This window comes from Sinocyclocheilus rhinocerous, unplaced genomic scaffold, assembly GCF_001515625.1.
Source record: "Sinocyclocheilus rhinocerous isolate Xijiao unplaced genomic scaffold, SAMN03320098_v1.1 scaffold4144, whole genome shotgun sequence".
Classification (NCBI taxonomy): domain Eukaryota; kingdom Metazoa; phylum Chordata; class Actinopteri; order Cypriniformes; family Cyprinidae; genus Sinocyclocheilus; species Sinocyclocheilus rhinocerous.
In genome coordinates, this window is record NW_015667378.1 from 110,896 (window position 1) to 124,883 (window position 13,988).

Below are 13,988 nucleotides of genomic sequence, written 5' to 3' on the forward strand. Positions count from 1 at the left end.
GCAAAGAAAGAAGGAGTAACTTTATTGTTGCTGCCGCCGCCATGTTGTCAAGACGCTATGTGTTTCGTTGCGAAAGTGAAAATACTTTGTTTGCCCTTCCAAAAGAGGACACGATCAAATCAGTGGTTAAGTTGTGTTTACAACACTGTTCCAGAACAGTTCAACCCAAATATTCAGATGTGTGCAGCACATTTTATGGAGGACTGTTTCCTGATCCTGATAGACTTAAACTGCATAAACACATTTCATTACACCAAATACACAAAATAATGTTCTTTTTAGCAACATCATATGACCCCTTTAATTTAGTGTTAGCTTCCGGTTTTTGCTGCATCCATTATAGCCACCCGTTTATGTGCGCAACTCGAATCGCTTTGTTGGGATGTTGAATGGATAAAATATAGAAATCCCTTTCATTTCCAAAAAAATCTAACCAATTGGAACTTGGAACTGACCTAAAATAGACACTTTCCCTTGTATTGTAAATTTATGTATATTTTAACCTAAATTCCTGGTGTTGAATTAATCAAGTTATATGTGAACTACCCATATGATTATGACATAGTTACTTGAAGTCATCTCCTTCCAGCAATTTTCTGTAGGTGGAGATTTCAACGTCCAGGACGAGTTTGATGTCCAGCAGCTCTTGATAGGCCAGGATCTGTTTGTGGAGGTCTGCTTTAGCCACCTCTATGGCTGATGTGAGGCTCGCGATCTGTGCCTGGTATTCAGCAACACCCACACTGGACTGGGTCTGGGCCTCTGCTAAACTCTGCTCCAGAGTCATGTTCTGAAAACATAAACAACGATCTCTTGACCTGTAACAACGCATTGTTTTTCTCCTTTTGGATGACTCCAAAACAAATATTCTCCATAGATGGGGGTCAGGGTATGCTGTTTCAAAGTCTAATGTTTTTAATTTTGTCTAGAATGGTTTCATTATTTTTTCCAAGAATACTTTTACAACTTTACCATACAGCTTCATTAAAAGTACCAAAAAACTCCAACTACTTCTTCAGCATTTTGATATCTCTTATTTTCAGACACTGAATTTATTGTAAATGATGTCAGAAAACACTTGAAACGCTTGAGTTGTCTGGGAAATTGTTTCTTTTGCAGCAGCTCAGCTTCTCTTGTGGCATTGGGGCTTTTGCAGCCAATATGAAACGGCTGAGATCAATAAACCACTTCCTATGTCATCTGCTTCCTGTCCCAGACAGCTGTGATTTATTCAAGAGATGTTTATTATATGCTGAGAACCTGCAGTGAAGCGTTTCACACTGCTGACGCACACTGTCTCTCAAGGGAACTGCTACTGTTAAGCACCTTTACCATCTGAACACCGCTAAAAATACCTTGATTAAACTGCACTCCATTTCATCTCTGTCAAAAGTGTCTGGCTTTGACCAACATCACACATTTATTGTATCTCAAAGCGCATCATTTAAAAAGTCAAACACTTACTGCAGCCACAAGCCCTTGAAGCTCTAAATTCAGCATCTGCATCTCTTTCCTGGCTGCTGTGATCTCAGCTTTAGTTGATGACACGGCCTCTGTGTTTTTGGCATTGGTCGTCTGAATCTCATCCATCTAGATTCACAAGTAGATAGAATATGATCTATTAGTTGGAATGCCAAAATGATCAAACATTTAGACAATGCAAGCACTTCCTGTGCAGACCTTGAGTTTGTAATACGCCTCAGCCTCCTCTCTGTGTTGCTGCACAGATTTCTCATATTCCATTCGTATCTTGTTGAGAGCTGTAGAGATGTCAAAGGACTTCCCAGTGTCTACTTCAATCATTGAGACTGAAGTGTCCATTGTTGTTGCGCCCAGTTTAGATTGCAAAGATGACAGTTCCTACAGTGACAGATACAACAAATTAGTATGGCATATTAAGTGTATACAATACAATACATTTTATTCATAGACTACTGTTTTGTTTTTTTTAAAGAAATTAATACTTTTATTCAGCGAGGATGCATTAAATTGATCAAAAGTGACTTTTATAACTCTGTTGTGTGACACTATATATATATGAATACATTTGATTTTTAAAATACAAATATTTACATTATCTTGATTACTCCATGCATGCATTTCTGATTTTATTCAACGCATATCTTTAATTTGTACCTCCTCTTGTGTTTGGTTGACAAAGTCCAGTTCATTTTTCAGGCTGGAGTATTTGGCATCCAAATCAATTCTTAGGTCAGAGGCCAATTCTATGTCCTAAAAAAGGGATACAGACGTGTGGTCAAAGTTTTAGTTGTCTACGAACAACAAATTACATTTTAAGTCAATAACAGATCAGTTTCGATATACATTGTGTGATTGAATGTCATCCTTCTCACCTTTTTCATGGCAGCAATGTCAGACTCAAGCTGAAACTTCACTCCTTGTTCAAAGTCAAGCCTTAGAGAAAATAAAAATGTTATTATTGACAATATGTTGTGTCATTTTAAATGTTTAAATAACATTAAAAAGCTTTTTTATAATTGTATCATAAAATATAATGCTCTAATGTCATTAAAAAAGGAAACACTCACTTAGCCTTCAGTTCATGGGCAGTTCCACGAACATTGTCCAGCTCAATCTCCAGTTTAACAGTGTCGATGGTGAGAGTTTCCAATGTGCTGCGATATTCACTCAGCTGGGCCTCATAATCCACCGTGGCAGTCACAGATGACTCTTGGGACACATCCGTCCCCCCAGTCAGATTGGACAGCTTGGCCTCCAGAGCTGCGTTCTCCTGCTGTAGCGCCCGTACTTTGGCCATGTAAGTGGAAAAGCGGTCATTCAGCCCAGACAGTGTGTGCTTCTCAGCCGCTCTGGAAAGTATCGGGGCCACAGAAGCACCTGATGCTGGTCCGGCAGCAAGCGCAGCGCTTCCACCGAGTCCTCCTGCAGCAACGGCGCGACCCATTGCGAATGCAGGACTGGCAACCAGTGCACCACCGCCACCACCACCCAGTGCAAATACTGCACCAGCTCCTGCACCACCACCAAGGCCAAGGCCGAGACCTCCACCAGCTCCAAAGCCCAGTCCTCCTCCCAGCCCAAGACCTCCACCTAAGCCAGCGCCACCCCCGAGCCCCAGACCCAGTCTTGCTCCACCACTTGCACCAAACCCTCCATATCCCCCAGACATCCTGGAAGAGGCCAAGGAAATGGACAAAGCCATGGTGAACCGCTATGGATGAGCACTGAAGGATCAGAGTCTGAATCGAGCAGAGAGTGCAAGCAGGGGGCGAGAGACTAATGATCGCTGTTTAAATACACTTAAGGGAGGGAGGGCAGAGCAAAAAGAGACACTCCACAGAGAAAGAATAAGCTGTAACTTGTCTCATTGGAGAGGTATGGCGTCGGTTGTCTGTTAAATCTCAAAATATTTTGACCTGCAGGCACATTTTCCTACTAGGATGGGTCTTCAATCTAAATGCTGTATTTCAGTAAAAGCTGAATGATGAATATCACCCCTTTTTTTTATGTGTCATACACATTTACCTTACTAAATACTAAGATGTAATTCTGAAAACTCCCCATCAGAATTTTGAAATTAATTTAATCTCTTTTGAATGACTTAAGACTTTCTGAACAAAAACTTAGAGTCACCAAACAGAAATTCCCCCCCAAAAAAAGTGTTTTACGCTTTTTAAAATCTGCTGTCTTCACTTGTGGAACCACAGAACATTTTGAGCCAATCACCTGAGTGAGTAAGTGAATAAGCACAGGAAAGTGACATTATAAATGTTGCTTTACAGCATAATGTTCCACAAAAATGCATCAGTGTTGTTATTGTTAACTAAAACGAAGACTATTACAAAATAACTTCCGTAAATTAAAATATAAGTGAAATAAAATAAAATATAAATATTAGATGAAGTACTTATAAATGGTTGAAGACCATGGTTGAAGAAAAAATGACACATAAAAATTACAAACCCAATTCCAAAAAAGTTGGGACACTGTACAAATTGTGAGTAAAAAAGGAATGGAATAATTTACAAATCTCATAAACTTATATTTTATTCACAATAGAATATAGAAACTAAAAACAAAAATTAAACTGAAAATGTACAAATAAAAGCTAATTCAAATATATAAATACTATATACTTAAATACTACATAAATAATTTACAAGCTATTTTAAAGTTATGAGCTTTTTTACCATAAAAAATTACCACTCAATCTTCAAAAGATACTATCTTTACCAGATTCATTTATTTATTGTTGTGTGGAGTCCTAGAACACTAACTTTTAAGTTTTTACGCCAAGAGTGCCACGATGTATGCGCGTGCTGCTGCATGCATGTGCTGCGCCTTGTTTACAAACAGAGGAATGCATGCGCATGTGTTGTGGTACTCTCGAAAATGGTGGAAGACTGTCACTTGGAGGAGAAGAATTGTTGAATAAAGTCGTGTTATATATATATATATATCTCTTTTTTTTTTTTTTTTTTTTTTTCACACAAACACAAAAATGTTCTCGTAGCTTCGTAAAATTACGGTTGAACCCCTGATGTCACATGGACTATTTTACTACCTTACTACCTTTCTGGGTCTGGGAACATTTCAGTTGCATTGCTCTCTATGGAGCGTCAGAAAGCTCTCGGATTTCAACAAAAATATTTTAAATTGTGTTCCGAGGATGAACGAAGGTCTTATGGGTTTGGAACCGCATGAGGGTGAGTAATTAGTAAACTAACTCTTTAAGGCTGGACTACACCACAAATTTTGAACTGAAAACAAATTAATTTAGATTGAATTTAGATCTGAAATCAATTGAAAATCTGAACAGATTTTAAAACACTAGTTATCATAAACACCATATTTTTTACAGAGAAAACATCAGACACTAAGGCACAACTTTTTTTAGCAATGTTGCTTCGGCAATTTCCCATTGAGAATGGGTAACAAATTTCTATCTGGATACTTTAGATCAGTCCTGTGCCCTGTGTCTCTCACCTGGTTGCCCGTTGATGGCAACAATGCTCAAAAAGTTGCCCCGTGTATCATCAGCCTAAAGGAATCACACACAACACACACACAGAAACATGTGCCTTGTTGCTAGGAGCCAAAAGGAAAACAAAGCTAAAAAACCTTAGATTAGAAACACACTAGGCAATTTTCTGTGAACTCTGTCAACGCCAGCCTATGTAATTCTATTATCACAGATCTCTTGCATAAGGTCAATGCTTGCTTGGTATCAGTAACATTAATAAAAAGTGGAATCTAACAGACATCTGCTTGGTCTTGAAAGTCTCAAGGGCAGACTCTACTTATAGGTTTGTGCCTGTTCTGATGGCAGGTGAAGCATACCTTCATTCATTTTGCGAACTCATGACATGCCCATGGCATGATTATACGCATCTGCTACATATGAGATTGACATTAAAGAAATTAAAATATAAAATTTTTATTCTAATAGAAAAATTGCATCATTTGACAAGAAACTGAATTGAAAAGGCAACTCAATTGTTTTAAAGAATGTGCTCTTTAAATAAATAAATAAATAAAATCATTCAATACTAGATTAGAATGCATAGACTCAGAATCAGACAAGAATAGCAATGTCATTTACAAAATCCCCTGGCCTAAACAATAAATGACAGGGAAGCAGAAGGGGAAATCACACTGTTGTTTTCCTATCAGATGAGGAATTGTCTCTGGTTCAGTGGAAAGATGTAACACTTTTTTTTATTTCTTTGAATGTCATAACAGTATGAAATGTACACTGCACTTCTGCCAGGGTTATTTAGAGGAGGAAGAGGTTTTATTCCATTACTGATTATTTTGATACTGGAGGTTTATTACAAGAGACAAACTCATAGGTTAGGTTAATCCGCCTTGGTTTACAATATAAGAGTACATTTATTTATAATGCAGAAATAACCAGCAGAACTTTGGTGACAAACTTGGCTGGAAGACAAAAAGTACATCAAACTGTACCTTAGTAGTTCAAAAGGCCCCTTTGAACAACATATTTTAAGAGCTTTCTGCTATGAGAAACAAATGTGAAACCAAAACTGATTCTGGGTTACATACATGATAAGCTACCACTATATATTGTAGAAACTTAATTTGCTGTAAAGTTGCTTTGCAACGATTTGTATCGTGAAAAGCGTTATACAAATAAACTTGAATTGAATACTGAAATGTCTGTGTTTTGTTTTTTATGCATTTTCAGTTTCATACAGTAGATCCTGAAAGCCCCTGAATTTACCTAATTTTATTTCAAACATATATGGAACATAATCTCTTATGTAATATTGCAGCTGGTTTGAACAAAGCCTCAGGCCTTTTCAGTAAGCAGTGACAGTCAGTTATGAATCAATCAGATTCTCACTGGGCCCTACAGCAGTTTCTAGAAAGATCTGGTCATGTGTTAAGATTTGATCTGTCAAGGTTAATATAGGCCAAGGATAAAGATTTCCCAATTATCAACATCACATCTTCATAATCTGACACAAAAGAATATTACTATCTCATAACTACACTAGGAGATTAAAGCGTCCTAGAGTGGCTTACAGTGTTAATACAACTGCAAGTGTGATACTGTAATGTAACAGTTTAATAAGTTAATATTGAGAAACTTGCTTTAGATACAATATCGCCAGTTAATTTGTTTTTGCTCCCCCAATGAACATAATTCCAAAAAAGCAACCACAGTCAAGTCGTTGCTAATTAAGTGAATCATTGTTTGAATCGGTTTAATGAATGATTTAATGACTCACTCATTAAGACACCTGCTGTGTCCCAATTTGCATACTATCTGTCCTATAGTATTCAAAATTTGAATTAGTGTGTCCCAAAGCATTGTATGTTGAAAAAAGTATCCCAAAGATACCCGGATTGTTTACTATTTCTGGTGGAAGTGCAGATCCATGCACACTGTAATGGCTGATGTTGCTGGAGACAGGATGCATGTAAATAAGCAACTAAGCAACAGAACTGTCTATTAAAGATGTAATTATAACAAAGTAGTGCGTCCCAAACATGGATCGCGGAACGAACCAAAAGAAGGGCGGGCCCGGGGGGCACATTTTAATATTAGAACAGTAGGCCTACTAATAGTAGTTAGATCTTAGATGCCAGATATATTAGCCTATGTATTTTTAAGCTATGATTCTGGATAATTGATTTTTAGAATATAGATCACGGTTCTCCTGATTCTGAAAACAAAACATACGACAACCAAACAAAATAATATGTAGGCTAATTTACTCACAAGAGTTTTTGACAAACTATTATATTTAATGTTATGAATGAGGCTATTTAAAAATATTTATTAGGCTACTTTAAACGAATTCATTATGACAAAATCATTGAATGAAGACTTGTTTCGTCCAGTTTTTTAACAAATCTCTTACATGAATGATACAGACATCAAATACATTTTAACAGTCACTGGTCGCCACCTACTGGCATAATGTAACAAAATCTATATTTGAAGCGCAACATAGTTCCAAACGTCATTTACTCAGTTTGATCGCGGCTGCGCAACATTAAAGTTTATGTCAGGTGTCCTGACATTTTATCCTACCCATCAGATTGTCCTACCAGGGTTTACTGCGCATGCACACATCAATATTGCGTCCTTTTTCTTATGCTGATTAACAATATTTAATGTATCTGCATTACTGTAAGGGTAGGTTTCTGGTTGGGGTAGGTGTAGACTTTAATAAAACACAATCTAATAGGTAGAAAAAATTTATTTAGGTTGGTTTCCTGTAGCTGTATCCCTTCTAGCCACAGCCACGAATATAACACATAATTACTGTATTTGCATCACTGTAAAGGTAGGTTTAGGGTTGGGGTAGGTATAGACGTTAATAAACCATAATTTTACAGGTAGCATTTTTCGTTGTCGAATTGTACTACCCACTGTTTTAATGGGAGGTAGCAAAATCTGACAGGGTAGCACAAATAGACAGAACACCAGACTAAACTTTTATCCCAATACTTTAATTATTATTTAATGTTTGCAGCACAGAAATGTAGCCTAGCCTACTGTGTAAGTAGACTGTGAAGCTGTTTCAAACATAAAGCTTACATGATGAGCTGCTCTCTCTGGATCAGCGGCTGTGTGAAAGCAGGTTTAAATATTCCGATGTGACTGTCATTTCAAAAGTTAAATAGACATAGTGGAATCATCATTTAGGAATAAGATCGCGTGTGTTTTAATCGAGATCGCGATCTTTTAAAGATTAATCGTGCATGCATATGAGCCTATAGCCTATGTATTTTTGTAGCCTTTGTCAGATACCAGACCTCAAAAGTAATAGTCCCAAAGCTTATTCTGCTACACTCTCAAAAGCATGTTCTTCTTCTTCTTCACAAAAAGAGTACATACTTTTAAGGCTTAGTATATGTAGGCGAATTGGGACGCAGCAACACATTCCTGAATGAATCAATGCTATGAACGAATCGGTTAAGTGACTGATTCAATGACTCACTAAAGACAGTCTGTTCTTGGACGAATCAGTGATTTGAACGAATCATTTGAATGAATGACTCATTCACTGTCACTTGTCTCCACCTACTGGCATATCGATGTTAACTTGCGGAAAGAGTTATTGAAAAATCCCTACCACAAATGCACAGATGGGACAGCCTGTGATACAAAACAGTGAAAATTCTGCTGGACTGAATGTTACTAGCATACTCTACTACTATAAATGTATGTCTTTAAGAAATAGTAGTAGGCCTACAAATAGTATTTCAGTAGTAAGTAATAATAAGTAATTCAGTCCAATCAACTCTTATGGAATGCCTCTCTGCCAATCAGCTTCGAGGACAAATTGTTGAATATATAAGGAGACAAACACACACATCTACCCGCCATGCCACTGCTACAACAGTGTTTAAACTTTTCATTTTCACACTTAGCGAATTGTAAAAAGAAAAAAGACTGAGGGTTTGAGCTGCTTGAGCAAGCGTAATGTTGCTATGCTTACTTTCTCAAGGTAGGTTGCTGTGGGTCAACCGACAAACAGTCAACCACATGCTGTTTATAGCCTCATTGACCAAATAAATGCACTTTTTTGTACCTGTGATTAAAAAAAGAGGTACAGATGAATAATCTTATCACTTACTCATGAGAAACAAATTCTGACTTCTCTGTTTTCAGGACAGTTAAAAGCATCTGCCACTGACAAACAGGAAGATGCGGTGAAGATCACTTATCAAATACAAAATCATCTTGTGAAACAATTAACTCTTTCTTTCTGTATTTGTTCATGTTTACTGCTGGTAACATAACATTCTGTATTTCTCTCAAACACTCTTATGTGCAACACACACATGCACACACACACACACACACAAAAGTGCTCTCTTGGGTCATTGTGATGATAGTTTAATTTCCACACTGTCATTGTCAAACATAGTCATACATACTGAGAGGGACATACATAGAGCTTTCCTGAGAAGACCACTGTGCTGAGGCAGCCGAAAACTGCCTAATGGTGATGAACAAAGAGCAGTGACCAGCATCACCAGGTCTCTGTCACAATAGTACTAAAAACAAAGAGGCTACTTTCCAGAAGGCCAGGCCACCATAAAGAGGCATGCGCTCTTAGCTGTTGCTGTTTAGCTGAGGGGAGGTCAGTGGATATTTGCGCTTGCATTGTGGTCATGTCTATGGACTGATAGTGGCCTGTCACTTAAAAAGCATCAGGACAGGAATGCTTCTGCCACGACGCCGATCCTCTTTCCTGGGCCAGGCTGCTTCCGAGCGGCCCGGCGGTGTGGGCCGCATGAGTGCAGCAGGCACCTCTGCGCCTCGGGGAGTGTTTGTAGGCATGGCTCCCACCGGAGGAACCAGCAGCCTGGGTACACGCGTGTCCCGCAGAGCTCTGGGCATCAGCAGTGTGTTTCTGCAGGGCCTTAGATGCACCAGTGTTCCTGTGGTGACCCTGCCCGGAGATCGAGGCCACCAGTTTGGCTTCGACAGCCTCAATACATGCCTCCTGGAGTACCGTGATAAAGTTCACGCTCTGGAGCAACTCAACCAACAGCTGGAGGAACAGATCAGACACTGCTTGGATCGTAAAGCCATCAGCGCCGGGACATGGACTGGCCTGAAACAAGACTGGGAGGATGTTTATGTGCAGGTAGGAGGATGTTTGACAGGGTTGGATTAATACATCAAGCACAGCAAAACACAGCAAAAATATATATATATTTTTTCTAGTGGAAATATTTTTAACATCCATTAAACTTTTTTTCCCCCCTAAAAATTAAAAGATTTATTTTTTATTTATTTAAGATAAAGGTCTAGGATAAAGATAAAGCATAAATCTAAATATATCATAAATATAGAAAATATAGAAAAATATCCTAAATTAAGCTCACTTTTCGTGTACAAGCTAACGTATTTCTTCTTTCTCTCAGGTCAGTGAGGCTATCCTGGACAATGCTCGACTTATGCTTCAGACTGAGAATGTTCAAGCCAATGCAGAGGATTTTAAAGACAGGTGTGAGTGTGATTAAAATAGAGCAACAGATTTTAATCATATCACTAGTTTTTACATTCCATCAAATGGTCTATAGTGTGTTTCTATGCATAATTGTGTAGGTATGAGAATGAGCAGCCGTTCCGTAAAGCAGTGGAAGAGGAAATTAACTCTTTGTACAAAGTCATTGATGATGCAAACCTGAGCAGGATGGACCTGGAGAATGAGACTGAGAGCATGAAGAATGAGCTGATGAATCTGGAGCAAAATCACATTGAGGTGAGATAAGACCAGTTCAACAACAGAACCCTCTTCGTGAGGGAGATGTTTCAGTGGTAAATTAGCATCTTCCTTTGCTCTTCTTCAGGATGTTAGAGTGCTCTATAAGCAGATATCCGGCCATGAGGTTGATGAGCCGGATGCTCCCACTGAGACCAGCCTGGACCAGATTCTAGCTTTTATCCGCTCCCACTGGGAGAAAGTCATTGAGAAGAACCGTGCTGAGACTGATGCCTACCTTGAGTGCAAGGTAAACCATTGAACATAAGCCTATATGGACTATTTTATCACACAGTGCTCTGCGATTCTTGATTCTGAATGTGTCATCCTGTGGCCAAATATTTTTGCACAATGACCACCAAACTGTATAACTGACTGTTTTCATTCTGTAGTTTCTTTCATCTCACATAAAATACTTTGAAAACACTTAAAGGTCATTTAATGCATTAGGTATATCAGGAACTAACAGTGAACTAATACAGGTTTACATAATTTATTAATCTTTTTCTTGAACACCAAATCTGCATATTAGAATGGTTTCTGATGGATCATGTGAAACTAAAGGCTGGAGTAATGACAGCTGAAAATCCAGGAATAAATTACATTTTGAAATATGTGACCCTGGATCACAAAACTTAAGTCTTAAGTCGCTGGGGTATATTTGTAGCAATAGCCAAAAATACACTGACCCCACTGACAATAAATTAAACATAAATTAAACATAAATTTAACAAATAGAATATCTTTAATTTAGTTTTCTTTTCATATCCCATTAGCACGTTTTATTTTCTTTCTTTTAATTAGTATGATGTATGGTTTAATATATTGAATATATTAAATAATTATAAAGTTGTCTAAAATAATTTTAAATTTAATGCATTAATTTATTATGAATATATAAAATGTATATATATTTTAGATTAGAAGGGGTTTAATATATAATATATAATAAGGTTTAATAATTTAATATACTAAATTATTCTTCATCAAGACTGGTTTTGTGGTGCAGGGTCACATATATGAAAATAGAAAACTGTTACCTTGAATAATAATATTTCACAATAATGATATTTTTTATATTGTAATTATATTTTTATATTGTATATTTGTGAATGTGCAGCAAGCTGACAGTGTGAAGAGTAAGCTGAGTCCAGAGGAAGAGGAGCTTGAGAGTCTGAAGACTGAGTGCAATGATGCTGGGTGCAAGATTTAGAGTATGCAGGCTGAAACCGAATCTATTAGAGCTCTGGTAGGACAACCTTCTCAAAGCAAAGATCATAAAGCACAACAATATTCAATACCCTAGACTGAACTATGCATGATCCCTCCAGAAACGAGGCCTGGAGAATGCTCTCAACGACGCCAAGCACTGGCATGGCATTGAGCTCCAAAATCTGGGCTCTGTTATCGGAAAGCTGGAGGCTGAACTCAACGACGTCCGCGGGGACATCGAGCAGCAGCGCCGTGACTATGAAACCTTACTCAACAATAAGATGAAGCTGGCGATGGAGATCGGAACATATCACGGAATCCTGGATGGAGAGGAAAGCAGATTCTACTCCTCAACGTAAGGCTTGTTTTCAATCTGCTTATCAAAGGACAAGACAGCAGAAGTCCTGACTCAATCTTCTTCCTTGTTCCTCAAAAGTCTTAACTTCTTAGAAAGCCTCCCTAGATTCAGTTTCTGTGATCCCAGACCGATCTCTCAGACTCAGATAATCACAATGTTCTTCTATACTGCAGGTTCCCCGGTGGTTCTTCAGTCCCTGAGGGACGAACTGATCCCGCACCTTCCACATCTGGACCACAAAGCAGTCCACAGACTGAAGGTACTGTTTCCATCTACAGAATATAGTTCTTAAAAGATCTGATTGTATTGTGAATAATAGGTTTAACATTAACGATGAAGATTAAACACGTTTTGATGTTTTCTATCAGGTTCTAATGCTCCTGGTGCTCCAGAAGAAAGCAAGCTGGAATGATATATTTTATTAATCTTTGCAAAAAGCTTGATTTTCATTTGTTTCTCTTCACTTGTAATTTACACCATCTATAGACTACATGATTACTGTGCAGGTTAGAAATAAATCAAACTAAAGATGCACTAGCTAAGATTTTATATATAAAGACTCAGTTGTTTCTCTGACACTAGCCTCTATGATTCCATATTCTGATCCTATGTGCCTATATCCTATTTTACTCCCACGGGTAGCAAAGCCATAAATGATAGAGTGGGAAATACGAATAATTGACTATGATCAAAACTGAAGCTCTTTAACACGATAATAACACCTTGCGGTTATAATGACACGTCTATGAAACAGCCACCTAGACATTACTTCAAATCCATGTTATCGTTCTGAACTATCATTTCTTTGTTTAGGAAATCCTCAAATAGCAAGTTTACTGCATGCATGAGAAGAAAAAAGCTCAAAGCTATAACAAAAGTCAGTAGGTGACTGGCATTTTTAAAGAAAAACAGTCCTGCATTTACACTAATTTTACTGAAATGTTTTTGAATATTTCATTTTTTTAAAAGTGCAGTCCTGCAACATTTTAAGAAGTGACCATCTAGAATAGTATACTAAAATATAGTTTCATAAACAGATTAAAAAAACAAAAAAAAATCCAAAGATATTCATATTTAGGGTTATTCATTCAGCAGATTTCATTTCTCTGGTCTCGTTGGGTCTCCAATGACAGAGAAGCATCCAGCACAGTAACGGGCCGGTTTCTTTGTGTTAGCAGAACTGGCTCTTTTCAGACGAAATCCAAGACTGCTGACCCTCATGTCCTACGAACATCAGCATAGCTTAATATTCCACATACAAATAAATAAGTCTGATCATGTCACATCATAAACACTCTTCACACCTGTGAGTTTCCTAGTGTTACACTTTCTGATGGCTGTGGATCTGATGGTTGGATCAGTACAGGTGTCTGTAAGATGAAAAACAAACGCAATACATCAGTTACAGTTAGTATTTTCAATACCAGACAGTTCTAATTATACATTTAGTTTTTTCAAAAAGCAAAAAAATAAAATATTCTTATACCTTTCGAAGTGGCTCCATAGGAAAAGCAGCTGAGAAGTTCAGCACAGAGATGAGCAGCAACAGCAGCAGGGCTCTTTTCATGTTCCCAGTCATCTTCAGTCTCAAACTAACAGTGAACAGACAAACGCCTGTTCAATTAAAACACCACTCAAAGGGTGGGACCCAAAGCTGCTGTGCGTCACAGAGAAAATTA

At 37.8% G+C, this 13,988-nt stretch overlaps 2 protein-coding genes across 5 annotated transcripts in view; one reads left to right on the forward strand and one right to left on the reverse strand.

The window, feature by feature from the left end:
* LOC107733879 (thread biopolymer filament subunit gamma-like) overlaps positions 1 to 3,243 on the reverse strand; it is a 7,270-nt gene extending 4,027 nt beyond the window's left edge. For all 4 annotated transcript variants that reach the window (XM_016545714.1, XM_016545713.1, XM_016545711.1 and 1 more), the window contains exons 1-6: positions 2,550 to 3,243; positions 2,355 to 2,415; positions 2,137 to 2,232; positions 1,681 to 1,860; positions 1,465 to 1,590; positions 570 to 790 (exon numbers count right to left, since the gene is read on the reverse strand). In XM_016545714.1, the coding sequence (XP_016401200.1) occupies positions 570 to 790; positions 1,465 to 1,590; positions 1,681 to 1,860; positions 2,137 to 2,232; positions 2,355 to 2,415; positions 2,550 to 3,184 (1,319 nt within the window). In that variant the 5' untranslated portion in view covers positions 3,185 to 3,243. The remainder of the gene's footprint in view (positions 1 to 569; positions 791 to 1,464; positions 1,591 to 1,680; positions 1,861 to 2,136; positions 2,233 to 2,354; positions 2,416 to 2,549) is intronic.
* A 6,308-nt stretch (positions 3,244 to 9,551) lies between these two features.
* bfsp2 (beaded filament structural protein 2, phakinin) lies at positions 9,552 to 12,858 on the forward strand. The gene is given in 8 exon segments (XM_016545721.1): positions 9,552 to 10,118; positions 10,399 to 10,481; positions 10,583 to 10,739; positions 10,828 to 10,989; positions 11,860 to 11,988; positions 12,071 to 12,306; positions 12,483 to 12,568; positions 12,678 to 12,858. Coding segments are annotated over 8 exon segments (1,326 nt in total). The 5' UTR covers positions 9,552 to 9,689; the 3' UTR covers positions 12,722 to 12,858.
* The last annotated feature ends 1,130 nt before the right edge of the window (positions 12,859 to 13,988 follow it).